At 46.9% G+C, this 27,794-nt stretch overlaps 1 protein-coding gene across 1 annotated transcript; it reads right to left on the reverse strand.

The window, feature by feature from the left end:
- Window positions 1-3,099: 3,099 nt before the first annotated feature.
- Window positions 3,100-27,789, reverse strand: LOC115083619 (oocyte zinc finger protein XlCOF6-like). The gene is made up of 4 exons (XM_029587541.1): window positions 27,559-27,789; window positions 26,083-26,209; window positions 19,058-19,177; window positions 3,100-5,344 (listed from the first exon to the last, which is right to left on the reverse strand). The coding sequence occupies exons 1-4, from the start codon at window positions 27,580-27,582 to the stop codon at window positions 3,390-3,392; spliced, it is 2,226 nt and encodes a 741-aa protein (XP_029443401.1). The 5' UTR covers window positions 27,583-27,789; the 3' UTR covers window positions 3,100-3,389.
- Between the last annotated feature and the right edge of the window lie 5 nt (window positions 27,790-27,794).

Here is a 27,794-nt window from a genome sequence, read left to right on the forward strand (position 1 = left end):
CTAGCAACGGTAACATAGAAAAGACAGTATGGCATGTTATGTCCTTAGGTTATGCGCCCGGCTCACCGCTGTGCGCACGGCTCAGTTAAGCGGACAGGAGGGGGGGAATGGTGCCCCCGACTACGCAGGCAAGATGGCGACCCCCCCGGAGGGTCTCCACATGGGAGGACCCTCGTACCGGATCGGGGTCTAGCCCGTACGGGGCTGATCAACCCGATAGGACAGACGCCGGCTGGTGATCTGTGCGGCTATCCGAGCCTCGGAGACCGGAGACTTTAAGCAAGTTTTCTACCTTACCTGGTCTCGGCGTTTCCTGGTCTCGGGCCGGGCGGTCTCCGGCTGCGGGGGAAGAGGGAAGATTACCTTCACCGCCACGCTCGGTATTGCACCCACTGTCTCTTAGCCACTCCCGTTCCTTGGGGCTAAGTCTACGCCAGGAACCAGCTACCGGTCCGAGGCAACCGCTGAGGGATCTCGGAAATCACCTCAGGAATTCTCTAGTGGGGGAGGGACCCTTAGATATCACCGCAGGAGAGCGGGGCTCATCTTGTAGAGGTAAGATCTTTTTTTCTTTCTTCTTTGGTTTGGATTTCGTCTAACGCTGTGCAAGTGTGTGTAGAGTCCCAAACTGCTAAGGAGACGGAGAAATACTGAGGAGCTGCACTTCCTGCAGGGGTATATGTACTAGGGGCTGACGTCAGATTGAAATCTGATCCGTCTCCAACTGCTAACAGGAGTACACTATACCCATTGGTCCTGAGTCCATCTGCTACACCCTAGGAAATGAGGGATTTGCTCCTGGTCAGTCGCGCAGTCTGGCATGTTGCTGGACTAACCTAGGTTGTTCCCGACTGGAACATGTATTAACGGGAGGGGCCTTCCGAGACTTCTCAGATGCATCGGAGCAATTTGATCTCTTGCCTTCAGATCAATATTTTTATCTACAACTGCGGCACTATGTTTCCCAGCCCCAGATTAAGGCTGACTTGGCGAGGGGTAAGTTGCCCTTCGAGGGCTTCTGTGATAAAGCAGAGAGATTCCCTAAGGTGATTTCAAAGAAGTATACACTATTGAATGGTGCCAAATCACATCCAGCCGAGCGCACTGTATAACCTGCACTCCCACGCAGGTTAAACAGGCGCTAATCTACCCCCTAATGCAAAAGGGGGATTGGCGCCTATTTAACCCGCGACAGACGCGGAGTGAATGCAATAGCGCTCATCACATGCAAATGAACGCAGGTAAAAGAAGTACAGAAAAGCAGAAAAAAACAGCTTTTCTGTACTTCTTTTCTTAAATTAAAAAAAAAACCCTCGGCAGACCACCGAGTTATGAAGACCGACGCAACTCGGCATCCGGTTTTTCATTACTGGCAGACGGCCGGTTATGAAAACCCGGCGTCGATCTTCATAACCGGCAGCCGCGTCGGGGGTCGTGTTAGGAAGCAGGCACCAGCAGAAAACCTCACCTCATTCACAAGTGCAGACCCTCACCTAACAAAGAATAAAGAGACCATAAAGCATAAACAGAAACATGCGGACCAAAACTGAACCGGAAACCGCAACAAGCCACAGAGACTGTAGGCAGTGTAAGAGAGAAACTTTACCAGTCCTCAAAGCAAATCAAGAAATATAAAATCAGTAGCAGTAAAGGCATACGAACCAAAAGGACAGATTTCAAAACAGCTGATGAGTGCAATATCCAATAATTGAAAACTCATATCAAAAATGTCTAGATACCAATGAAATATTTCAGAACAGCAGACCCAATAATGAAAAATAAGGATAAAAAATTGCTTTGCTCTGCATACCTGGGAATGTTTGATATCCAGGTGCCCTGAGATTGTTTTGAATTCTCACACACATGCATGCTTGTCTCTTTGTCTCACACACCTAGAGTCTCATTCACACACAGACACACATGGTCTCTCTCTCTCATTTAAACACAGGCTCTCAATCACATACTCACATGCTCTCTCACCTACACCAGCTCTCAATCATACACAGCACACATGATCTCCCTCTCACTTATACACACAGACTCTTAATCATACATACACATGATCTCTCTCACTTACACATACAGGTTCTCAGTCGTACACTCACATCCATGCTCTCTCTCTCACACTCAAAGGATCTCAATCACACACACATACTCGCTTTCACATAAACAGGTTCTCAGTCACTCACACATACAGGTTCTCAATCACTAACTTACATACATGCTCGCGCTCTCTCTCTCTCTCACACACACAGGATCGTAAACAAACATGGCTGCTCACTCTCTCTTTCCCCCCACCAAACTAGCGACAGTAGCAGCCTCCTCCACTTCTAGCCCTCGAGAAAGGACTCCCATCGACCGCAGGGGCTGACGTTGCTCTTTTGCTCCGCGCCGCTCTTCTTCGGGCCAATGCTGCACGCACCAGCACAGTCTCTTCTTCCCACGCGCACAGCCGCTGCATACCACTTCCTCTTCCAGGCCGCAGGGGGGGAGGGGGGGGGCGGGAAGAAGAGACCATGCTGGTGCCGCTGACTTCAGCTGTCCTGCTGCGTACCGCCCGGGCTCTCAGCGTTTTAAGCTTGCGCGGAGGATGAATTCCTATTTCGCTGGGGCAGGGGGAGCAGCTGGGTCAGTGGGGGACCGGGAAGTGTGGCGTCACACCTGCGTGTGCTTGGCGTCACACCGGTTGAGAACCACTGCCGTAAAGTATCTCCACCTTTTAGTCTTTAAAGTTCTGTTAAACCTCTCCACCATGGCCGCTTTCACATCACTGTTGGTCACAAAATGATACACCCCTTTGCTTTTTAACAATTTTTTCAGTGAGCTGTTTAAAAACTCTTTGCCCCTGTCAATCGGTATCTTTTTCAGTTTACTTCTGAGGCTAAATATCTTTTTAAATGCGCTCGCCACCTCACAGACATTCTTTGTTTTTAAATTCACAGCCCACGCATATTTCAACAGGATGTCTATCACTGTTAAAATATATTTGTAGTTGTTGTTGTGAATGGCTAAGGATGATTATATCCACTAAATCCACCTGCTATTGCGTGTCCACGTCTGAGACGATTGTTTTTTTTTTTTGTATTTAATCATTTTTATTGTCATGAGAAAATGTAACATGTCACCAACCAGAAGAAGCAATAAAGAGCATTATAACAACATGTGAACATGAACAGCGTATCACAAGTACGCAGAATAAACACACTGGCATGCCGCGAACAGCGAAAACGAAGGCCCTGGCGTGCCATTTCATAACCCAGGGAGATAATGAGAGCACTCAGTAGGTTTAATGCCAAACAAAAAGGAGTTACAGGAAATCACCTTGGAATATTCCTCGCTGGACGGTAATATTTCTGGTTTCTCTCCAGTGTGGATTCTTTCATGCCTTTTTAGAATTGATTTCCAACAGAAACTTTTATCACAGTGCATGGAAATAGTTTCTCTCCTGTATGCATTCTTTCATGTCTTTTCAGGCCTAATTTCCTACTGAAGCTTTTATCACACTCATTGCATATAAATGGTTTCTCCGCTTTGTGGATTACTTCATGCTTTTTCAGGTTTGATTTCCAACTGAAGCTTTTAATACACTGACTGCAGGAAAATGGTTTCTCTTCTGTGTGGATCATTTCATGATTTTTCAGGTCTGATTTCTTACTAAAGCTTTTATCACAGTTGGTGCATTTAAATAGTTGTCTTCCTCTGTGCATCATTTCATGCATTTTCAGTTCTGAATTCCTACTGAAGTTTTTATCACATTCGCTGCATGAAAATGATTTTTCTATTTTGTGAATCCTTTCATGGCTTTTCAGTTGTGATATGCTAAGAAAGCTTTTATTACACTCAGTGCACGCAAATGGTTTTTCTCCAGTGTGGATCCTTTCATGTTTTTTCAGGTCTGATTTCCTTCTGAAGCTTTTATCACATTCAGTGCATGAAAATGATTTCTCGCCAGAGTGGATAATTTCATGGCTTTTCAGTTGTGATTTACACCTGAAGCTTTTAACACACACAATGCAAATAAATGGTTTCTCTCCTGTGTGGATCCTTTCGTGGATTTTCAGCAGTGATTTACTCCTGAAGCTTTTATCACACTCAGTGCATGAACATGGTTTTGTTCCTGTGTGACTCATTTCATGCCTTTTCAGTTCAGATTTCCAAATAAAGCTTTTATCACATTCACTACATGTAAATGGTTTTTCTCCTGTGTGGCTCACTTCATGCCTTTTCAGTTGTAATTTACACCTGAAGCTTTTATCACACTTACTGCATGCAAATGGTTTCTCACCTGTGTGGATCCTTTCATGGCTTTTCAGCTCTGATTTATACTTGAAGCTTTTTTCACAATCATTGCATGTAAATTGTTTCTCTTCGGTGTGACTCCTTTCATGGATATTCAGCTCTAATTTACATCTGAAGCTTGTATCATGCTCGTTGCATATAAATGGATTTTCTCTGCTGTGTATCTTTTTATGCATTTTCAGTTTATATTTCCAACTGAAACTTTTAACACACTCAGTGCATTTAAATGGTTTTTCTACTGTATGGATCTTTTCATGCTTTTTCAGTTCAGTTTTCCAACTGAAGCTTTTATCACACTGAGTGCATGTAAATGGTCTCTCTCCAGTATGGATCCTTTGATGCATTTTCAGTCTTGTTTTTCTACTGAAGCTTTTATCACACTCAGTACAACCAAATGGTTTCTCTCCTGTACGAATAATTTCATGTATTTTCAAGTATGATTGGCTAATTTTATCACACTCAGAGCATGGAAATTGTTTCTTTGCTGTGTGCATGATTTCATGCATTTTCATTTCAGGTTTTGAACGGAAGCTTTTTTCACACTCAGTGCATGCAAATGGTTTCTCTCCTGTGTGGATCCTTTCATGTATTTTCATTTTTGATTTCCAAGTGAAGATTTTAGGATAGTCAGCATATAGAAATTGCTTTTCTCCTGCATGGAGCTTCTGGTGTATTTTCAGTTGTGATGGATAAATGAAGCTTTTATTACATTCTCTACATGGAAATAATTTCTCTCTGGTATGAATCTTCTGGTGAACTTTTATTACTTTACTTGCACATTCACTGCCTGAATAGAGTCTCATCCCAGCCTGTTCTCTCAGGTGTTGTGTGCTTTGCTCACAGGGAGTCACATTCTCAGTGGAGTCTCCTGCCGGGTCTCTCAGCCTTTCCTCCGGCTTGCACTGATTCCAGCAGTTTTCCTCCCAGTCACAGCAGGGGCAGATATCCGCTCCATCTTTCTCCAATACAATCTTAGTCACTGCCAGATGTTTAGTGGGTTCCTCAGGATGCGTCTCCTCATGTCTGCTCTTGGTCTCATCAAGCTCTGGATAAGAAAATAAAGGATCGACATTATTTGATCTGAGGAAAACTTGATCAGATAACAGTCAGGGTTTTCTCAACATTAACATTGCTCAGAGGGATCAGGGGTGTAACCTCTTTTCTGTAGCATTCTGGGATGAATCAGAGCACATCACTGGTTCTCAGAGGAGGATAAAGCTGAGGACTGAACATCTCAACACAGTCAGGTGTATAAAGTCTCTCAGCATGTTGTTTTATGTAACTCACACATAACAAAAACCACTTTGTAAACTAACAAATTATATTTACACAAGCCGTTAAGCCCGTTAAAATGGGCGAGATGTTTATTCCAAATGCCAGCTAAGCGTTGTCTGTGGAGGTGTCAGGATGTGTACTCTTCCCTCTCCACCCTCTCTCCCTTTGCACTCCCCTTGCACCCAATGCTCCCTCCTCCGGCTCCCCTCTCTTCTTAGTCTTCTGCTGCCCCATCTCCCCAATCCCCTCCCCCTCTCACTTTCCCACTACTCCTCCTCATTTCTCATTCTCCCAATGTTCCTCCTTTCTTACTTTCCTCTTACTATCCTCTTCCCCTCCACCCTCTCTCACTTTGCATGCACGTCTGTCAGAGCCACTCTGTACTGCACATTGAGCTCTGACCGACGGGCTCTGCGGGTCTCTCTCTTTCGTGCACCTCACTGCAGCCCTCACACGACTCCATTTCCTCTTGGCGCTGCTCTGCTCTGACCGATGTTCCTGCTGCCTTCAAACATTCTGTAATCCTACCACTCCTTAAAACCCTCACTGGATCCCTCCTGTCCTGTCTCATCCCTTCCATCTGTCACTCTCCCCTGCCACTGATCCTGCTGTAATCCTACCACTCCTTAAAAAACCCTCACTGGATCCCTCCTGTCCTGTCTCATCCCTTCCATCTGTCACATCCTCAATCTATCACTCTCCCCTGCCACTGATCCTGCTGTAATCCTACCACTCCTTAAAACCCTCACTGGATCCCTCCTGTCCTGTCTCATCCCTTCCATCTGTCACTCTCCCCTGCCACTGATCCTGCTGTAATCCTACCACTCCTTTAAAAACCCTCACTGGATCCCTCCTGTCCTGTCTCATCCCTTCCATCTGTCACATCCTCAATCTATCACTCTCCCCTGCCACTGATCCTGCTGTAATCCTACCACTCCTTAAAACCCTCACTGGATCCCTCCTGTCCTGTCTCATCCCTTCCATCTGTCACTCTCCCCTGCCACTGATCCTGCTGTAATCCTACCACTCCTTAAAAAACCCTCACTGGATCCCTCCTGTCCTGTCTCATCCCTTCCATCTGTCACTTCCTCATCTATCAATCACTCTCCCCTGCCACTGATCCTGCTGTAATCCTACCACTCCTTAAAACCCTCACTGGATCCCTCCTGTCCTGTCTCATCCCTTCCATCTATCACATCCTCAATCTATCACTCTCCCCTGCCACTGATCCTGCTGTAATCCTACCACTCCTTAAAAACCCTCACTGGATCCCTCCTGTCCTGTCTCATCCCTTCCATCTGTCACATCCTCAATCTATCACTCTCCCCTGCCACTGATCCTGCTGTAATCCTACCACTCCTTAGAAAACCTTCACTGGATCCCTCTTGTTCTGCCAACTATCCTCCCTTCTCCCTTCAAACTCATTGAACGAGCTGTTCACCGCCGCTGTCTTGACTTTCTTACATTTCAAACCATACTTGATCCATTCCAGTCTGGTTTTCATCCTCTACATTCAACTGAAACAGCCCTTGCCAAAGTTTCCAATGACTTATTAATGGCTAAAGCCAAATGTCTTTATTCTGTCCTTATCCTCCATATCCGTCTGCTGCTTTTGACACTGCTGATCACCACCTACTCCTTGAAACTCTGTTCTCGCTTGTATTTCAGGACTCTGTCCTGTCTTGGTTCTCTTCTTACCTCTCCCATCGCAGATTTAGCATTTGCTCTGGTGGTTCCTCCTCTACTGCCATTTCACTATCACTTGGTGGGGCTCAGGACTCTGTCCTGGGCCCTCTTCTCTTCTCCCTATATACTTATTCCCTTGGTGCTTTGATTTCCTCTCATGGCTTTCAATACCATTTTAATGCTGATGACTCCCAGGTCTACCTATGACACCAGAAATCCAATCCCGGATCTCAGCCTGCCTGTTTGACATTGCTGCCTGGATGTCCCGCCACCACCTTAAACTCAACATGGCCAAGACGGAGCTCCTTATCTTTCCCCCAAAGCCCACCTCCCCTCTTGCTCCTTTCGCTGTTTCTGTGGATAACATGGTCATCATCCCTGTCCCATCAGCTTGTAACCTTGGAGTCTGTTCGACGCCTCTCTCATTCTCTACACATATCCAAAACTCTGCTAAAACATGTCGTTTCTTTCTTTTTTTCTTTTTCTTTATATTTTTATTGAAGTGATCATGTATAAAACATTGCATATAACTGTTTTACACAACAATGCTTTGTCATTCATTGGTTTACAAAAGTTAACTGCAGTGGTATACGTCCCCCATCCCGTCCCTCCCCCTGTGAAGTGTGAGAGTAAAAACAACCAAAACCCAAGCCCAGAGCCGTACTATCGGTTCTAAAGCAGTATCAGTTCATCAAAAGATAAGATGCTCCTGAGGTCAATCCAGTGGTGCTGTTAGTCATCTTGTTCAACTCTGCTCTTCTTCTCCTGCCAGTCCCTGAATGGTTGCCATATCTCCTGGCTCTGAATCACATCCCAGGGCTGTGTACATCTCATCTTCTCATGCAGATGATTTAACTTACTTAACCGAGAAGAAACCTTTCCCATTGAAAGATGGCCAGCCCTTTTCCATTCTGAGGCTATTTCACACTTTGCTGCTGCTATGATAAAAGAGATGAGTTTTCCCTGAGCCACCGGGACATCATAAGGCAAGATTAGTAGTGTTTGCTCTGGAGTTAGAGTTACCTCTGTCTTTAATAGGTCCCTTATAACTTGAGCAATCAACGCCCAAAATTTCTGTATAAAGGGGCATGACCACCACCTGTGAAAGAACGTTCCCTGCATTCCACACCCCTTCCAACACTTGGCATTATAGGTAGAATTAAATCTGTGTATTTTAGCTGGCGTGCAGTACCATCGCAGTAAAATCTTGTATCTGTTTTCAGCTACCTGGGACTAGGGGGGGGGGTCCTCGTTTGGAATGAGGAAAACTTTGATCCCATGAGTCCTCCGTCAAGGAAGGTCCCCGATCTCTCTCCCAAGCCCTCATAATAAGGCTGTTTTTTGCTGTGGGTCTTTGTTAAGATAATTATAGACCTGGGAAATAGCTTTCCTCAAGGTATCAGCCTGATCACACCAGGCCTCAAATTGCGTTTTTCCCAGGGCCAATTCCCGCCCCACCCGCTCGGTCTGAAAAAAAATATGGCGGATTTGTAAGGAGGGATGTGTGTCTAGGCCGGATAGATCATATTTGGCTTGCAGGGTGGGAAAGGAGATAAGACTGCCAGCATCCCACAACTGTCCAAAACAGCTTCTACCCTTCATTTGCCACTGTTGGAAGGATCTGGAAGATGTGCCCGCTGGAAATAGGCTATTAGTCTGGATGCGAGAGCTATAGTAATGTCTCCTGGCTCCAGTCAATTGTTTATGCCATTGTTCCCATACCAAGAAAGTTGAGTTGAGGCCGAAATCTGGCACACAGGAGGAAGCGTATTCTTGGGTTGCCATATTACAGAATTGAGGGGGATCTTACCCAATAAAGCTTGCTCAATGGTCGCCCACTGTTTCTGTTCCCCTTTTCTATTCCAATCAAAGATGGCTCTGATTTGAGCCGCTGCGTAGTACCATTTTAAGTTGGGGACGCTTATTCCACCTCTCTCCTTTGGGCGATACATGACCATTCTGGACACCCTCGGTTGTCATCTTTTCCATATGTAGGAAAAGATACGTCTCTGCCATCTGGTAAGCATGGCGCGTTTGGTAGAGAAATAGGTAGTGCCTGAAATAAATAGCCTAGGCGTGGCAAAAGATTCATTTTTACTGATGTAATTCTACCGAACCACGAAAGGTAGAGCTCGGACCATCTGTCCAGGTCTTGGAATATTTTATGTATAAGGGGCGGGTAGTCAAGTTGATAAAGTTCTGCCAGGTCTTTGCTAATGTATACCCCTAAGTATTTAATTTTGGTGGGAGCCCATCGAAACTGAAATTGGGTTTGCAAGGCCACAAGCTCTGGGGCAGGCAGTGTAACATTCAATAATTCAGATTTTTCTATGTTGAGTTTAAAACCTGATACCGCACCAAAAGTTGCATAATTCTTCAAGAGCCCCCTTCAAGGAAGTTGCTGGCTCAGTCAAGGTGAACATAGACATCTTATAAAACACTTTCATCTATTGCAACTCCCGTGACCATGCTATTATTGCGCACTCTAATGGCCATAGGCTCCAAAAACAAGGCAAATAATAGAGGCGACAAGGGGCAGTCCTGTCTCGTCCCCCTCTGGATATGAAAGGCCTCTCAGTACACCCCGTTGACCTTTACCTTTGCTGAGTGCATAGTATAGGGCTGATGGAGCCAGGTTAAGAATTTGTCCCCAAAATTCATGGCCTTTAATGTTTGCAACAGAAAAGGCCAGTGCACCATGTCAAAGGCCTTCTCTGCATCCACTGACAGCAAAACCAATGGCATGGATTCTTTTTGGGCCCACCACATCAAGTCAATTATTTTGCGAATATTGTCCGCTGCCATCCTGGCCTGGGATAAACCCTGCCTGGTCGGGTGTGGACGAGTTTAGTCATGACCCTGTTCATTCTGTTCGCCATTATTTTAGCAAGTGGTTTAAGGTCAATATTTATAAGGGATATGGGCCTATAGGATCCGCAGAGAGAAAGATCTCTCCTAGGTTTTCCCAAGATCGTTATCCCTGCCACATTAGATCCTGTCCACAATGGCTTGCCATCCCTCATTGAATTAAACGCTCTCAAGGGTTCCAAGAGAGAGGTAGAACATTTTTTATAGAATAGGGGAGTAAATCCATCAAGACCTGACGCTTTATTCGCCTTGAGGTCCCCTATTGCCTGCTGAATTTCTACAATTGATATTTCCCTGTCTAGGATGTCCCTCTCTTCCTCAGCGAGGGAGGGAAGGGTAATAGCGTCTAAATATCCCCGTATTTGGTCTGGTGATATATGAGGAGGTGCTTCATATAAAGTACCGTAAAATTCCTGAAATCTACTGCGAATTGCTGGGGGTGATGTTAATATTTCTGATCGATAAGATCTGATTCTGCGTTTGCTTACGTTTCAAGAATCTAGCTAATATTTTCCCCGAGCGGTTGCCCCATTCATACTTTTCTACATTCAGTAAGAATAGTTGGGCCGCCATTTCATTTTCCGTTATTACTCTCAGGTCCTCTCTTGCTTTCTGCAGTTGGCTGTAAGCGCGTGCAGATAACGTTCTTTTGTGCTCGTGCGTTAATTGGGTTATCTCCCCCATTATTTTTTGTTTATCTTTTTGCTGGGAGCGTTTAACATATGTACCTCAAGATATGAATTTACCCCTCAACACAGCTTTTAAACAGTCCCACAGTAAGGCAGGTTCACCATCATTTAAACTTAGGTACTCCTGGATATCATTGCTTACTTGTTGGCAGAAGGCAGCATCATTCAATAATGAGTCGTTGAGTTTCCAAGATCTAAACCCTGTACCATCAGGATTTGTCTTGATTTTTATCGTTATAGATGCGTGGTCAGACCATGTGATTGGATTAATGTCTGTGCCTGGCCATCAATGTCCTGTCTATCAGATAATAGTCTATGCGGGAATATGTTCGATGGGGAGTAGAGAAGAAGGTGTAATTTCCGGTTAGTGGATTCAACCGTCTCCACCCATCTACAAGATTCCATTTGGACATCACAGATTTTAAACACTTCCGATGCGGTCCTGAACCCTCGTGCACTCCTTTAGAGTTGTCTACTCTGGGGTCTATGGTTAAGTTGAAATCTCCCACAATTATAACCATACCTTCCCCTTCTTTATCTAATAGGTTATCTATCTGCTGGTAAAATTCTTTCTGATTAATATTGGGAGTGTATACATTCGATAATGTGTAAGTAGTTCCCTGATAGTCAAAGCAGACCAGTAAATATCTCCCCAGATTATCTCCAACTTGTCTGCGGATTATATAATCCTGTCCTTGTCTGAACAGTGTGCAGACACCTGTGTACTTGGACGCTTGGCTGGCAGCGGAGAAGAATTTATGAGCAAACATTGTCCAGTTAAGTAAATGTTCAGAGCGTTTTTTTAGGTGGGTTTCCTGCAGGCAGATCATCATTGCCCCTTGTTCCAATATATCTTGCCTGAGGAGATGCCTCTTACGGGGAGTTTGCAGCCCCTTGACATGAAGAGAAAAAAATTGTAATGCCATCATGTTTTCATTTAAAGATAGCTTGGCTAATTAATGTGCCTTGGTACCATATGCACGGAGTACTACCTGCAGGATTATTAAAACGCTTCTCTGCCACTTGTGCTTTTACATTCCTATGAGCCTGCTGAAGTCGTATAGTAACTGTATATTCACAGTTATAATTACCCACCTTGACCTTTATAAATTGCTCTCTCACACTCCAATTTCCCTCCCTATCCCTCCCCCCCTCCCATTCCCTCCTGTAATTGCCATGGCTGCATGGCCAATCTGCACATGCAGATGAGATCAGTGGAGTCTTAATGACAGTGAACTCAAACTCCAGTAATGCCTTCAACTTTAATATATCAGTCAACCCTCTGCTCCGACACTTATTAACTCAGTGTGTCTTAAACCAGCAAAGTCAGTAACACAGTCAAAACAGAAACCAACTATCAGGGGGGCGCTCTCGCCGCGGAGCAAGATGGCCGCCTGACCTAGAGCTCCCGTGCAGCCCGGGCCGAATTCCGCCGACAACCCCACGAAAATTAAAGATACAGCCTGTAAACCTCCCGAAATCGCAAGCGGAAACCAGTGCCATGGCACAGCGAAAAAAAAGGACCAGATCTTAAGCACTTTGCGTTCTCTAAACTCCCCGACTTGGAAGAGGGGCCTGAGAGCACATTTGAAGCCTCGACCTCGAGTGAGTTGGAGCCCGAGGGGGAGAGCGAAGCGAGGGGAACGCCGATGGCAGTTCCTGACATCCCCACGAGAGATGATTTTCGCCGTTGGTTTGGGGACATACGTAAAGAAATGAAAGATAACAAAAAGGAACTTCTAGCTACAATCCAACAGCTAAAGGAAGACATGGCAGATATCGGGAGGCGTGTGGATGATTGTGATATGCGCTTGGATGCCCAATCTGAGGAAATAGACAGTTTAAACAACTCAGTGCACAGAGTTACACAGGACTCGGACTCCCTGCTAGCCAAATTGGAAGATTTGGAAAACAGGAGCAGGCGCAACAATTTGAGATTCAGGGGCATACCAGAAACCGAAATGTATGCTGATTGTGAGACAACGATCCAGAGGTTCTGCGCTTTCCTCCTGCAACAGAACTCCGCTACCGCTGCCAGTCAGGACTCTGTTGTGCAGGTGGAGTTGGAACGTGCACATAGGAATTTGGGACCCAGAACCCCCGGGAGGCCGCGAGACATCATAGTCTGTTTTACCAGATTCCCGGTGAAAGATCAAATTTATCAGATCGCAAGGAAGAAAGCGGCGTGGGACTGGGAATCTCACCAAATACAGATTTACACGGACCTTTCCCCGCTGACGCTGAAGAAACGGATGGACTTTAAGGAAATCACAGCACTACTTCGAAAAGAGAACATAAGATACCGCTGGTTATTTCCCTTCGGCACTGCAATCACTATTGATGGCAAGACTACTGCAGCCAAGAACTTAATGGAGGCTGCAGCCATCTTAAAATCAGCGGGCCATCAAGTGAATACTTCTACTACTACCAGAGGCCAGTCCTCTACTACATCTATGGAGACCCCACGCTGGCAGAGAGTCCGCAATGGAGGGAAGAGGCTCCGCCGAAACTCTGGGGACAGTTCCTCTGACCAGGATAAAGGGAAAGGCTGACTCTTTTAAGTGCAAGATAGGTGATATTCTTATTTGATGGACTCTGGTTCAAGAATAACAGTACTGATGGTTATAACTGTAATCTTATCTCAAGTTATGGTTTCAAATGGGGTTTATATACATTGTGATCTGGGGGGTCGGCGGGGTGGGCTCGGGATGGGGGGGGGAGCGGGCTCCGTGAACGATTCCTACCCCCACAGCCGTCACGGAATGTCGCTAGTACAGTCCAGTGAGGCAACGAGGCAGAAGTGGGGAGGATTTCAAAAAATTAATTACGGTAGAAATGCACAGAAACTTATACACAGTCGTGGATCTATTACATGCTATACTGCTGGGTCTGTCTACTCTGTTAGGAGTATTGCATACAGAGGGAGCCATTTTGTGACTGCTGACGTGTACAGAGGGAGATTCCTGTTAAGGGGGTGGAGCGCACGAGGGAACTTGTTTAGCATTTCATTATGATGGCCATTAAATTATGGTCCTTAAACGTGAAGGGCATCAATAGTCCTCAAAAAAGGCAACATCTTAAGCAGGAAGCGCAGAAATCACAGGCAGATATCCTGCTTTTACAGGAAACACATCTGCAGCAGAAATATGTTCATTTGCTTCAGTGGCCACTTTACCCCCATCAATTTCATGCCGCAGCCACTGCGGAAGGGAAATATACTGGTGTCAGTATTTTAATACGTAAGGACTTCCAGGGCACTGTAATCCAACATATAGCTGATCCCATGGGGCGGTTCCTGTTAATTCTGATAGCCGTTGATAAAGAAATCTATACTATTTTAAATGTCTACGCTCCTAATGCGTCTCACACTGATTATCTGGACAGGCTAGATAATATTCTTAATACTGTGGAGGAGAATCATTTAATTATTGTGGGTGATTTCAACCTAACTATTCAACCGCGGTTGGACAACTCATCTGGGGGAGGCCTGCTGAAGGCCGTAAACTCCTCAAAACATTTATTAGGGATAGGGATGTGATAGATGTATGGCGACACAGGAACAACAACACGTGGGACTACACCTTTTATTCCCACCCACATCAATCCTATTCCCACATTGATTATTTTCTACTGGACAAGACACTTAACTTCCGGGTTCGAGATTTGGGTATAGGCCCCATAACCTGGTCTGACCATGGTGCGATTTGGCCGTCCATACAGACACAAATTTCACAGTCCGGGATATGATATTTGAATTGAATGACTCTTTGCTGGAGAATGACATCTTTTGCCAGAGCATTCGATTAGCCATAGGGGAATATCAAAAATTTAATAGTCCCGACTCCCACCCGAAGCCTCTTTTATGGGAATGTTTAAAAGTAGTTCTCCGGGGCAAATTTATTTCTCAGGCCTCGCACCAAAAAAAACTTACACAAGCGAAAGAGGCGGAGTTATTGTCCAGTATCTCTGACTTAGAAAAACAACACAAGATATCCTTATCTTCCAAAGTTTATGGTCAGCTTCAGAGGGCCCGCACTGCCTTGAACGACCTACAAGCGCATGCTATTGCCCATAAGTTGCAACTCGTCCGACAAGAACATTTTGAGTGCGGTAACAAGACCGGTAGGCTGTTGGCATGTAAATTGAAAAAATTGGCAACTCAAAATCAGATCACTAAGATTAAAGCGGTAGACGGTTCTATATTGGATTCTGCAGAGATGATTCAGGGTAGATTTCAACAATTTTATGGAGAATTGTACACTGCAGACTAATATCTCTTTAACAGATATTGATGCTTATCTTGCCAACACCACTTTACCCCAGTTAACGGATGCGGAACGGCAATATTTATTTATTTATTTTTAATTTTTATATACCGATTTTCATGCATCAAATGCATATCAGACCGGTTTACAATGAAACAGTATAAGCAGGAAATAAAATTCTTTAGTCTAATACACTGAAATATCTGTAACAAAATAATTGTAAATAAAGCAAGAAGCTAAACAACATTACTAAAAGTTAAATTATTAACGAAAACATACATACAATTGTTTAAAAGGAGCACAAAGGTTAGCACGAAGGGGAGCACAAAGGGGAAAGCCCCTTTGTCGCGCCCCTTCGGCGCGCGACACCTGGCGGACCGGCATCGTTTACCGGCTGAAACGCTGAGCGTGCTGACATCATGGTGGGCGGTTCTCATTTTCCTTCAGTTGTCAATATCTTCTTTTTTCCCCAGCGATTTTTCTCTTTTTTTGAGTTTTTGTGATAGGGATTGTTTTTCAAGGTGCCCGATGTTGAAGGGCAGCCCCTCCGCTTCATTGAATACTTTGAAGAGTCCATAACGCCAGCTGAGCTACAACTTGCAATCAAAGCCCTTAAACTTAACAAAGCCCCGGGCCTCGACGGATACACTGGCCTGTTTTACAAAACATTTACGGATCAGGTATCCCTCTATTTACTTGAGACCTTTAATGCATTGCAAGAAGGCGGCTCCCTGCCTGCTGAATCTAACGTAGCCGGCATTACCATACTGGCGAAACCAGGCAGAGACCCGTTAGAGTGTGGGTCGTACCGCCCTATATCTCTAATTAATATTGACTTAAAACTACTAGCCAAGGTCTTAGCTACACGGATGGCGAAGCTGACACATCCAGACCAAGCAGGGTTCATTCCAGGGCGAAAGGCGGCGGACAATGTACGGAAAATAATAGATCTACTATGGAAGGTTAAAAAAGACCATACTCCGGCCATATTGTTAGCTATAGATGCTGAAAAAGCATTTGATATGGTCCATTGGCAATTTCTATTTCGCACGCTGGAGAGGATGAATTTTGGCCCCAAATTCTTAACCTGGTTATATCAACTATACGATAATCCTAGGGCTAGAGTGAAGGTTAATGGGGCATATTCAAATCCCTTCCCGATCACTCGGGGCACTAGACAGGGATGCCCACTTTCTCCCCTGTTGTTCGCCCTGTTCCTGGAGCCCCTAACCACGACAATCAGGGGTGACCAGACTATCTCGGGCATTCAAGTAGGGATGGACGATTATAAGATGTCGCTATTCGCGGATGATGTGTTGTTCACACTTACCAACCCTCAAAAATCGCTTGCAGGCGTGCTAGACAGATTGAAAGCCTTTAGTTCGGTGTCTGGCTTTCGCCTAAATCTTGATAAGTCAGAGGTCTTGAACATCTCTTTACCTCCTGAACAAACTATGCATCTCCAGCAACAATTCCCCTTGAAATGGGCGGGGTCAAAAATTAAATACCTAGGAATCCTAATTGGCCCCAATCTGGCTGACTTGTTTAAATTGAATTACATACCACTCGTGTCTAAGATTTTTCAGGATCTGGATAACTGGACTTTGCTGCCGATTTCCTGGACTGGGAGAGTTGCGGTAGTCAAGATGCCAGTACTCCCTAAATTTAATTATTTATTCCAGTCGCTGCCGATCCCGATACCTTCGGCTATGTTAAAAAATTGGCAAAAACGCCTGTTTGCATTTATATGGAAGCGGAGACCTCCTAGGGTAGCGCAGGCTACTCTTTTTCGCCATAAACTCCGTGGAGGATTAGGGGGTCCCAAAACTCCAATGGTATCATGCAGCGGCTCAACTAGCAGCCATCCTTTCATGGCACAAACAAGGCAAGCGGCCTAGATGGGTGGCCTTAGAGCAAGACATTTTGGGGTCCTGTCCATTAAGAGCTCTTATATGGCAGCCTAGGCAATCTTGGAAAATTGACGGAAGCATTTCTCTTCCCCTCCAAACTACTTTACAATCTTGGGGTCGGTGGAAGCCTCTTAGTGGGTACGAGACGCTATTTTTTGAATACATATTTATTTCACTATAGGCCCTTCCCTCCGGGGTGGGACTCTGCGCTGTTCCATGAGTGGAAGAGCGTAGGAGTGACGACCCTGGGCAAACTTAGAGACAGAGATGCCATTATGTCATTTGCACGAATACAGGAAGTATACAAGCTTCCTCCCACTGCCTTGTTCCCATACTTACAATTACAACAATTTATTAAATGGGAAAACATACAGGGAGAGTTAAACAAAGGCAAGACTCAATTTGAAGGATGGTGTGATTTTGCAGGTCGCATATCCGGTGGTTTATCAAAAATTTATAACATGTTACAAAATTCACTGCCCAGCAGGCCTAAATATGTACTTGCATGGGAGAGAGACTTGGGGATACTGTTTTCTGACGAGGATTGGGATCACATCTTTCTCCATACTAAGAAATGTTCAGTTTCCTCATCCCTCACAGAGAATGGGTATAAAATACTATTCAGATGGCACCTCACCCCGAGTAGGCTGTATAAAGCTAAATTATGTGCTAATGACTTGTGTTGGAAAGGGTGTGGCCAAAGTGGTACTTTCCTACACCTGTGGTGGGGCTGTCCTCATGTACGGAGATTATGGTTGGATGTACAGGACCTTATCCATTGCACGCTGAAACGTCAGCTAGTTTTATCCCCAGACCAGGGTCTCCTGAATGCTCCCGTCGATGGCTCTAGATTTGAAAGTACACTCATTAATCAGTTCTGTTTGGGGGCACGATGTCTTCTGGCGTCTTCCTGGAAACAACCAACAGTACCTTCTAGGGCTTCCTTAATACAAAAACTGGATGCTATGTGTGTGATGTATAAGATTACGGCCCAAAAACATAGACCCCTACCCAAATTTGCGAAGATTTGGTCACCACTTTCATGGAAAAGGGAGGAGTGGCCTACGAGTGAGGGGACCACCACCTCCACAGCGCCATAGTATGAGACCCACAAAATCAGACTGACTCAGTTGTTTGTTATGATGATATATTTAATACAGTTATTGCTCAGTTTGTTCCAGCCAAAATTACAGTTTGGTGATCTTTGATGATTCTCTGCCCCGATTTGAAATGTTACACCACCTGTGGATATTAGGCAGCTTTTCTTCTGTTACATGTGCATTTCATATCCAGTTAACGTTGTACGGCAGTATTATGTATTTTACAAATTTGCTATTGAGTATAGAACTGTACTCTTATTGGGAGTTTTTGCATATTATTGTACAACGCTTATAATCTGTGCAATTTCAATAAACATTACATTGAAAAAAAAAAGAAGAAGAAGAAATGGAGAAGCCAGAGTTCAGGGCAGGAAAGAAAATAGGAACGGAGATGGGAGGTGCCCCTGGTAGGAGGAGGGCAAGTGAAGGGGTTATAGGAGAACCCCTCAGAATACCTTAAAGGACGAGCTTCAGCTATCTAACCCGATCCTCCTTAAGGGACACCCAGGAGGGGAAGCCAAGGCACAGAGCGTTTCCCTGGGGAGAAAAATAAAGGATCAGGCCCAGGGAGGAGCAGAGAGGCCCTGGGAAGAGGAACAGGCAGCTCCTACGTGGAGACTATTTGTGATTGCTGCACCTTTTGATCTAAAGCTAAGCTAAGCAAATCTTTTCCTGCCTGTTTTCCCTTCTGCTGTAAATAATACAATTATCCTGTACAGAAAAGGTCAGGAGTCCAGACTGCTCTGACCTCTGACCCCTTAGTAAGTCAGGGACCGCTGGTACAGCATCACAGGATGTGACTGTGAGAAAATAACTCAGACACAAGCAATGCCTGCCACAGAAACCCTGTGAGAGAGTAAAGAGATCTGCAGAGGAGCTTGTGAGGGGTCTCCTCACTTCCCAGCTGCTCCTTCCACTCCTCAGCTCAGCAGTTTTACCCCGCTCCCTCTTATTCCTGCACTCACCTGAGCAGCTGCTTTTCCCAGCTCCTCCTTCCTCTGACCCCGGCTCCTCCCTGATGTACGGCTCTTCCCCTCGTTCAATGCGGAAGATAATCTCAGGGGTGATGGTCGGGGAGCCTGTTCCTGGGGTAAGAGCACTGCATTAGGTTTCTCACAGTCACTCAGTGATAATTTCAGGAGAAGGATTGTACGGAAGGGAAAGATGCATTGATAGAGACATTCAAATACCTGGAGGGCTGCACCAGTGCACCAGAATGGGGCAGTTTCAATAGAAAAAGACTCCCGGCACAGAGGTGGAAGGAGGGAGGCTCAGGGGATACAAGAGTAAAAGAAAATTAGTTCTTACCTGATAATTTTCGTTCCTGTAGTACCAAGGATCAGTCCAGACTGCTGGGTTATGCCTCCCTTCCAGCAGATGGAGTCAGAGAGAACTGAAAAAGGCGCCACCTATATACCCTGGTGTGCCACCTGCGAGCCCTCAGTATAATCGATATCAAAGCAGAATGACGTTAAGATATGGTAACAACCTGTGATTAGATCAAGTCAAACATGAACTTTGGAAACAAGGAAACCAGTCTGAAGTGCCAAAAGACATAATGATATAGCACCTGTCCAAGTGCTCTGAGAAATCTGGAACAAAAAAGAAACATCAGAAACAGACAAATAGACAAGCGGGACTCCTACTCCTTTGGGCGGGCGTCTGGACTGATCCTTGGTACTACAGGAATGAAAATTATCAGGTAAGAACTAATTTTCCTTTCCCTGTACGTACCAGAATCAGTCCAGACTCCTGGGAAGTACCCAAGCTGCCCTAAAGGGGGTGGGATCTGGAGAGTCCCGCTCGAAGCACACTGCTGCCAAACGAGTCCATCTTCGGATCCCGAACATTCAACCGGTAATGCCTGGCAAATGTGTGCAAAGATTTCCAAGTAGCCACCCGGCAAATTTCTTGAGGTGAGACACATTCACTCTCTGCCCAAGACGCCGCTTGAGATCGTAGAGAATGGGCCTTAAGTCCCTCCGGAATGGCACGCCCATGACAAAGGTAAGTGGAAGCAATCGCATCCTTCAACCAGCAGGCGATCGTAGACTTAGAAGCCTTACTCCCTTTCTTAGGACCACTCCACAAGACAAAGAGATGGTCAGAGAACCGAAAAGGATTGGTAACTTCCAAGTACTGCAAGAGTACTCTCCGAACATCCAACCGCTTAAGCTCCTTCTCTCGAGAAGCATTGCCATCGTCCTTAGGGAAGGCTGGTAATTCAACCATCTGGTTGACATGAAAAGCTGAAACTACCTTTGGCAAAAAGGAAGGAACGGTGCGAAGAGAAACTCCCAAGGCAGAAATACGTAGGAAAGGCTCCCTACAAGACAACGCATGAAGTTCTGAGATTCGTCTAGCTGAGCAAATAGCCACGAGAAACACCGTCTTGAGTGTTAAATCCTTGAGCGTAGCTCTCTTTAGAGGTTCAAAAGGGGAAGCACACAGACCATGAAGAACCAAATTCAGGCTCCAAGATGGACAGATAGCACGCACCGGAGGCCGTGTTTGACCCCCTTCAAAAATCTGGCGATGTCCAGTGTAGAGCGATGGAAATACCATCAATCTTACCACGATAACATCCCAAGGCTGCTATCTGCACTCGGCGGGAACTGTACGACAAACCTTTCTTCAGGCCCTCCTGCAAAAAGGCCAAAATATGAAACACAGTACACTGTCGCAGGGACATCTTCAGCCCACGGCACCAAGAGTCAAACACCTTCCATACCCACACATAGGTAACCGAGGTGGATGTTTTACGAGCGTGTAGAAGGGTAGTAATAACCGCCTACGAGTATCCCTTCTTTCTCAACTGCCGCCTCTCATAAGCCAAGCCACTAGACAAAAGCGATTGGCCTGGTCGAAAAATACTGGGCCCTGCTGAAGCAGGTGAGGCAGATGACCGAGACATAAGGGGCAAACCACTGCCTCCTCGGCCACTCCGGTGCCACCAGAATGACCTGTCCCCTGTGGGATTCGATCCGACGCAATATCTTTCCCACCAGTGGCCATGGTGGAAACACGTAGAGGAGAACATGTGCGGACCAAGGAAGAACCAGAGCGTCCACGCCTTCTGACCCATGCTCTGTTCTGTGACTGAAGAAGCGAGCTGCCTTCGCATTCAATCGAGTTGCCATCAGGTCCAATCGTGGACTCCCCCACCATCGAATAATGAGCCGTAGCGCCTCGTTTGACAGCTCCCATTCCCCGGGATCTAGCTGCTGGTGGCTGAGGAAGTCCGCTTGAATGTTGTCGACTCCAGTTATGTGTGATGCTGCTATGCGAGACAGGTGTTGCTCCGCCCAATCCATCAACCTGCTCGCTTCGGATGCTACTAATCGACTTCTGGTGCCCCCTTGGCGATTGATGTAAGCCACTGTTGTCGCATTGTCGGACAGGATACGAACTGCCTGGTGTTGAATCAGGGGAAGAAAGAAACGATTGATGGACCACTTAGTCTTTGGCAATGTCCAAAGACCCTGGTGGACCAAGACTGACAGACTGCTCCCCAACCCATCAGGCTGGCATCCGTCGTTACGATGATCCATTGAGGGAGTTCCAAATCCACGCCTTGGAGTAAGAGACCAGTAACAACCACCAATCCAGGCTGGATCTGGCCAGTTCGAGGATCGGTAAGGGTAACTGGAACTCCTCCAATTTGGGATCCCAATGAGAAAGTAGCGCCCCCTGCAAAGGTCACATATGAGCAAATGCCCAAGGAACCAACTCCAGAGTGGACGCCATATACCCAAGAACCTGCAAATAATCCCACACCACCGGCGAGGGAAGAGCTAATAGGCGACGAACCTGAGACATTAGCTGCTCCATCCTCACCTGTGGTAGGAAAACCTTGCCCAATTTGGTGTCGAAACGGGCTCCCAGAAACTCCAACCTCTGGGATGGTACCAGCTTGCTGTTGGGATGGTTGACAACCCAGCCGAGGAAACTCAGGCAGTTCAAAACTGACCGTACTGCATCCTCGCAAAGTACCCGTGATTTGGCCCGAATGAGTCAGTCGTCCAAGTAAGGGTGTACCAATATGCCTTCCCTCCGAAGGCTCGCCGCTACCACCACCATCACCTTGGTGAAGACCCTCGGGGCCGTCGCTAGACTGAATGGCAAGGCACAAAACTGGTAATGGGACCGCATGATCATGAACCGCAGGAACCGCTGATGAAATTCCTGGATCCTGATGTGAAGATAAGCCTCTGTTAGATTTAAAGAAGCCAAAAATTTGCCTTTGTGGACAGCCGCAATGACGGATCGCAAGGTCTCCATCCGTAAGCGTGGGATCCGTAACGCTCTGTTGACTTGCTTCAAATCCAATATCGGGCGGAAAGTGCCCTCCTTCTTGGGAACGATGAAGTAAATGGAGTAGCGACCGGTCTGTTGTTCAGCTGTGGGAACCGGAACAATGGCCCCCAGGGCCTGCAATCGAACTAGCGTTTGCAAAATCACTTGCTGCTTCATTGGGGACCCACTGGGAGAAATGAGACAGATCGCGCAGGGGTCGTGCAAAATCCAAAGCGTAGCCGTGATTTATAATGTCGAGGACCCACTGGTCGGAAGTAATCTTGGCCCATTCCTCCCAAAAGTGAAAGAGTCGTCCCCCGACTTCCGGAACTGAGGGATGGACCAGTGTCCCCTCATTGGGACGCCTTATTGTTGGTGAATGCATGAGATGCGCCAGTGCGTGGGGGCCGTCTGCCACGAAAGGAATGCATCCACGCTTGTGATCTTGCGGGCGGCTGTCGTGGAGCGCTTGACGAAGAGCCCCTCCCGGGGCGAAAATGGCGCTGACCACGGAAACGTCCGCGGAAGGCGCCCGTGGAACGGAATGATCTGGACTTGTTCTCCGGTAGCTTGAAGACCTTGTTCTCCCCCAAAAAGCGAACAAGTTGCTCCAATTCGTCTCCGAATAAGAGCTTACCTCGAAAAGGGAAGGAACCGAGCTGCGCCTTAGAGGAGGTGTCTGCCGCCCAGTTTCACAGCCATAGGAGTCGTCTCGCCGAAACTGCAGAAGCCATGGAGCGGGCCGAGGTGCGGAGGAGATCATACAAAGCATCCGCAGTATATGCTACCACGGATTCTATGCGGTTTGCTTGCTCAGGTTCCTCCGGAGGTAGATCCTGAGCCGTGAGCAGTTGCTGTATCCAGCGGATGGTAGCCCTCTGCATCATGCTGCTGCAAACCGCTGCCCTCACTCCCAAGACTGAAACGTCAAAAATCCGCTTGAGCAAAACTTCCAGTTTCCGATCCTGGAGATCCTTAAGTGCTGTGCCACCTGTAACAGGAATGGTGGTATGTTTGGCAATGGCCGTGACCGCAGAATCCAACTTGGGGACCTTAAGGAGCTCCAAGGAATCAAGAGGAAGCGGGTAAAGCTTTTCCATAGCTCGGCTGACCCACAAAGTAGCTTCCGGAGTATCCCACTCCCGGGATACAATCTGAAAAAGTTTGGGATGGAAAGGAAATGCCTGCAGCGGAGCCCGGACAACACTGAATCCCCTGGCGAAGAATCTGGGATTGCCTGTGGAACTGGGATCTCCAGTTCCTGAAGGACTTGTGCAATTAAGGGGTCTAGTTCCTCCTTGTGGAACAAGTGGAGTATCTGCGGATCGTCACCCTCTACTGGATCCGCACTACCCACGTCATCCCCCGTATCCTGAGCGTGGGGGTCTTGAGAGATAGGATCCATAGCCGAGCCCTGATTAGGAGTTCCAGTAGCCGGGACCCTGCAAGGCACCCCCGATCCCAGGCCTTCCTGGCCTGTGGAAGATTTAAAACACTTAGCTGGGACAGGAGACCCCTGTTCCCAGTCAACTTCGGCTTCCATATAAGCCTTATGGAGTAATAAAACAAACTGGGATGAAAACGGATGTGGTCTCTTCAAAGGGCCTCCCGTTGTGCCCAACGGAGGTAAATCAGTGTCCGTTAGCAAATCGCGGGGTCGGTGAGGGCTGAGTGCCGGTGGGGACAAAGGGGGAAGCTCCTCTCCTTCCCCCATAGAATCTGCATCGCCATCGGGCTCACTTAAGATGGCCGCCGCCTGATCAGAAGAAGGCAAGATGGCCGCCGCCCCTGAGATCGGGAGCGAGCCTAGCCTCTGCCTGTGAGGAAAAGAAGCCGTTCCGGGAGCCTTCTGACGCGGCAGGGCTGCTCCCCTGCCCGAAACCGGCCGCTGCGAAGGCCCCTCGCCCCCTGGAATGCACCGGCAGCAGAGGCCTTCGCGCGAGAGCCGGTACCCCGGCTCCCCACACGTGGTGCAGAGAGCCGGGATACTTGGCATTGCAAACAGGCGTGAAATGGGGTCGGGTGGTCAGCCACCACTTCCGGAGGCCCAGGTGAGAGAAGGAGACGCGGGGCAATGAATAAACCCCCCCTTTTTTTTTTCCATATTCTGTATCTCTGTCACCGAGAAAATATTCTTTTTTTTTTTTTAACTTTAATAAGCACTCTCATTTACATACAGAACTTTGGAGCCTGCAGAGGGATTAAAACTCCTCTGCCACAAACATCTCCGAGGGATTCAGCGTCTCTGGAGGTGGGGGGGGGGGGAAGAGTGACCGGCCCACCGATGAATCCTCCCCCTCCTACTCACCGGGCAGTGGACCAAACGTACTCCGGGAAAAGGCTCTAGGGCAATGCCCTGCCTTGCTTGCTAGGGCTCTTTTTTTTTTTTTTAAGTTGATCCCCATATAATTTAAATCAGACCTGACAGAGGAACCCTTCCCAATTTAGAGAAGATCAGGACCGCAGGTTATGCTCTCTCACTCTGCAGGAATCAGAGAAATACTGAGGGATCGCAGGTGGCACACCAGGGTATACAGGTGGCGCCTTTTTCAGTTTTCTCTGACTCCATCTGCTGGAAGGGAGGCATAACCCAGCAGTCTGGACTGATCCTGGTACGTACAGGGAAATATTTCTTTACTGAGAGGGCAGTGAAGGCCTGGGAAAGGAACATAAACCAGGGAATACAGCAGATTCTCCGTATCTTCCTCAGAAACTGTACAATTACACAGCAGGGCTCCCACAGGAACTAAGCAGGTCCTGAATGCAGATCTCGGCCTTTCCGCCCCACAGCAATCCTACAGGGGTCAGGGTCTCCAGAGACTCCGTGCACCCCCTGAAGAAAGGACCTCTGGGGTCTGAAAAGCTCACGCACCAAATTCATCTGTCAGGAGAGGGTCTGTCTGTCCTTCACCATCCGCATCACAAACTCATCTCTTCATTTACTCCTCCTCACTAGAACTACTAAGAAATACTCCCCTCCGTCATTTATCCCCATCCCCTCCTCTCCCTCACTGCAATCACTAAGAAATACTCCCCTCCCTCATTTATCCCCATCCCCTCCTCTTCCTCACTAGAATTACTAAGAAATACTCCCCTCCCTCATTTATCCCCATCCCCTCCTCTCCCTAAGAAATACTCCCCTCCCTCATTTATCCCAATCCCCTCCTCTTCCTCACTGCAATTACTAAGAAATACTCCCCTCCCTCATTTATCCCCATCCCCTCCTCTTCCTCACTACAATTACTAAGAAATTCTTTAATTTGCTTTCTTTTTGTGACCTGAGACTTTTCTCCTGCTCCTTTGTACTTTCAGTTCTGTTAGAACCAGGGTTGGATGTGGCGCTGTGAGCCTTCAATCCCAACTACCAGGGAATTTCTCCCCCATTTTAAATCCCTCCAAAAGCATCAAATCTGCTCATTGCAGCAATAGTCCTGGGCTGTGGGTGAGCATCACCAGGGCAACTTCTGTAACTCTGCAGTCGTGGGTCCTGTATACAGCCACTAGGGGTCACCCCTGGGCAATGACCCTGGCTCCCCGTGCTCCCCGGGGGCAATGAATGCTGCCCCTGCATAATTACCCACCCCAGCTTCAGCAGACTCAGGGAGCAGAAGACCCGGCATTCACTCAAGAATGTAATAATATTCTGTTCTCGCCTCCCAAAAATATGAGTTTCTTAAAAAATGTCCCTCCTTACCCAGTGAGCTGAGGGTCTGATAATTCTCCTTCATCACATCCTTGTAAAGCTCCTTCTGCCATTCTTCTAAATACTCCCACTCCTCCTGGGAGAGACAGACAGCGATGTCCTCAAAGGTTAATGAGACCTGAAACACAAACCAGAGACACTCAGCACCTTCTGCATCAGGAAACCTCCCAGTGCTGGGACTCAGCAGGGCAGGAGGAGGGGTTTCTGAGTGTAAATAATTCACGATGTGCAAACGGTTGTCGGTATATAAAACATTTTAAATAAATAAATAAATAAAGTACCGGCTGATGTCCTTACCTGGATGAGTACTGACTTTTCTGGCTATCGTGCAGCTGCTTCCCACTTCAATGTGCATTTTGTGTGTGCAAAACTTACTATCGGGCCGATACAGTAAAAACGCGGGAGAGCGGGCCACTCTCCTGTGCGTGCGATTCAGTATTTTAATTAATTTTAATTAGGGCTGACGGTAAAAAGAGGCACTAGGGACACTAGCGCGTCCCTAGCGCCTCTTTTTTGACAGGAGCGGCGGCTGTCAGCGGGTTTGACAGCCTACGCTCAATTTTGCCAGCGTCGGTTCTCGAGCCCGCTGACAGCCACGGGTTCAGAAACCGGACGCCAGCAAAATTGAGCGTCCGGTTTTCGCCCCGCGAGCCGCGGGCCTATTTCAAAATTTTTTTTTTCTATTTTTTTTTACTTTCGGGACCTCCGACTTAATATCGTCATGATATTAAGTCGGAGGTCCCGAAAGTAAAAAAAAATAGAAAAAAAAATAGAAAAAAAATTTTTGAAATAGGCCCGCGAGCCGCGGGCCTATTTCATCATGATATTTCGTCATGATATTAAGTCGAAGGGTGCACAGAAAAGCAGTTTTTACTGCTTTTCTGTGCACTTTCCTGGTGCCCGGAGAAATTAGCACCTACCTTTGGGTAGACGCTAATTTCTGAAAGTAAAATGTGCGGCTTGGCAGCACATTTTACTTTCTGTATCACGCGGGAATAACTAATAGGGCCATCAACATGCATTTGCATGTTGCGGGCGCTATTAGGTTCGGGGGGGTTGGACGCGCTATTACCCCTTACTGAATAAGGGGTAAAGCCAGCGCATCCAAAACGCGTGTGCAATCGCGGGGTAACAGTGCGGTCCACCGGAGCGCACTGTACTGTATTGGCCCATATGCAGGAGGAAGTTTTGCACATAGAAAACATGCATTTCCAGAAAGGACTACTGCGCAGCGCCCTCACATGGTAAATGAAGGCATTAAGCATTACCCCCAATCAAGAGAGACTGCATCTGGCCAGTGCACCTTTTTTTTAACACTGGAAACGTGTCCTCTGGTTAGAGCTGTTTTTAAGTTTCCAATGATAAGAAGAAAAAAAAAAGAGTAAACAAAACCCAGCGCCCAGATTTCTGCATCATGCTGTTAGTGTTTATATAGAAAGGACAGGAAGCTGGGGGGCAATCTCCTACCTGAGCAGCAGCTCCTGCAGGCATTTTCCTCTCTTCTGTTGCTACTTTTAGGATTAGCAATGAATTGGGTTTCTTTCTCGGGCTGGGGAAGTGCTGAGTGCCTGCCTTCTACTGTTACAGGGGAAGGGGAAAGCTGAGGAGAGCTCGGGAGCAGGACATTTGCTCCTTCCTCCGGGATCTGACTTCCATCGAACCGTGCAGAGCAACGGCTCCACCTCCTGCCGGGCGCAGACTGA

This window comes from Rhinatrema bivittatum, chromosome 2, assembly GCF_901001135.1.
Source record: "Rhinatrema bivittatum chromosome 2, aRhiBiv1.1, whole genome shotgun sequence".
NCBI lineage: Eukaryota > Metazoa > Chordata > Amphibia > Gymnophiona > Rhinatrematidae > Rhinatrema > Rhinatrema bivittatum.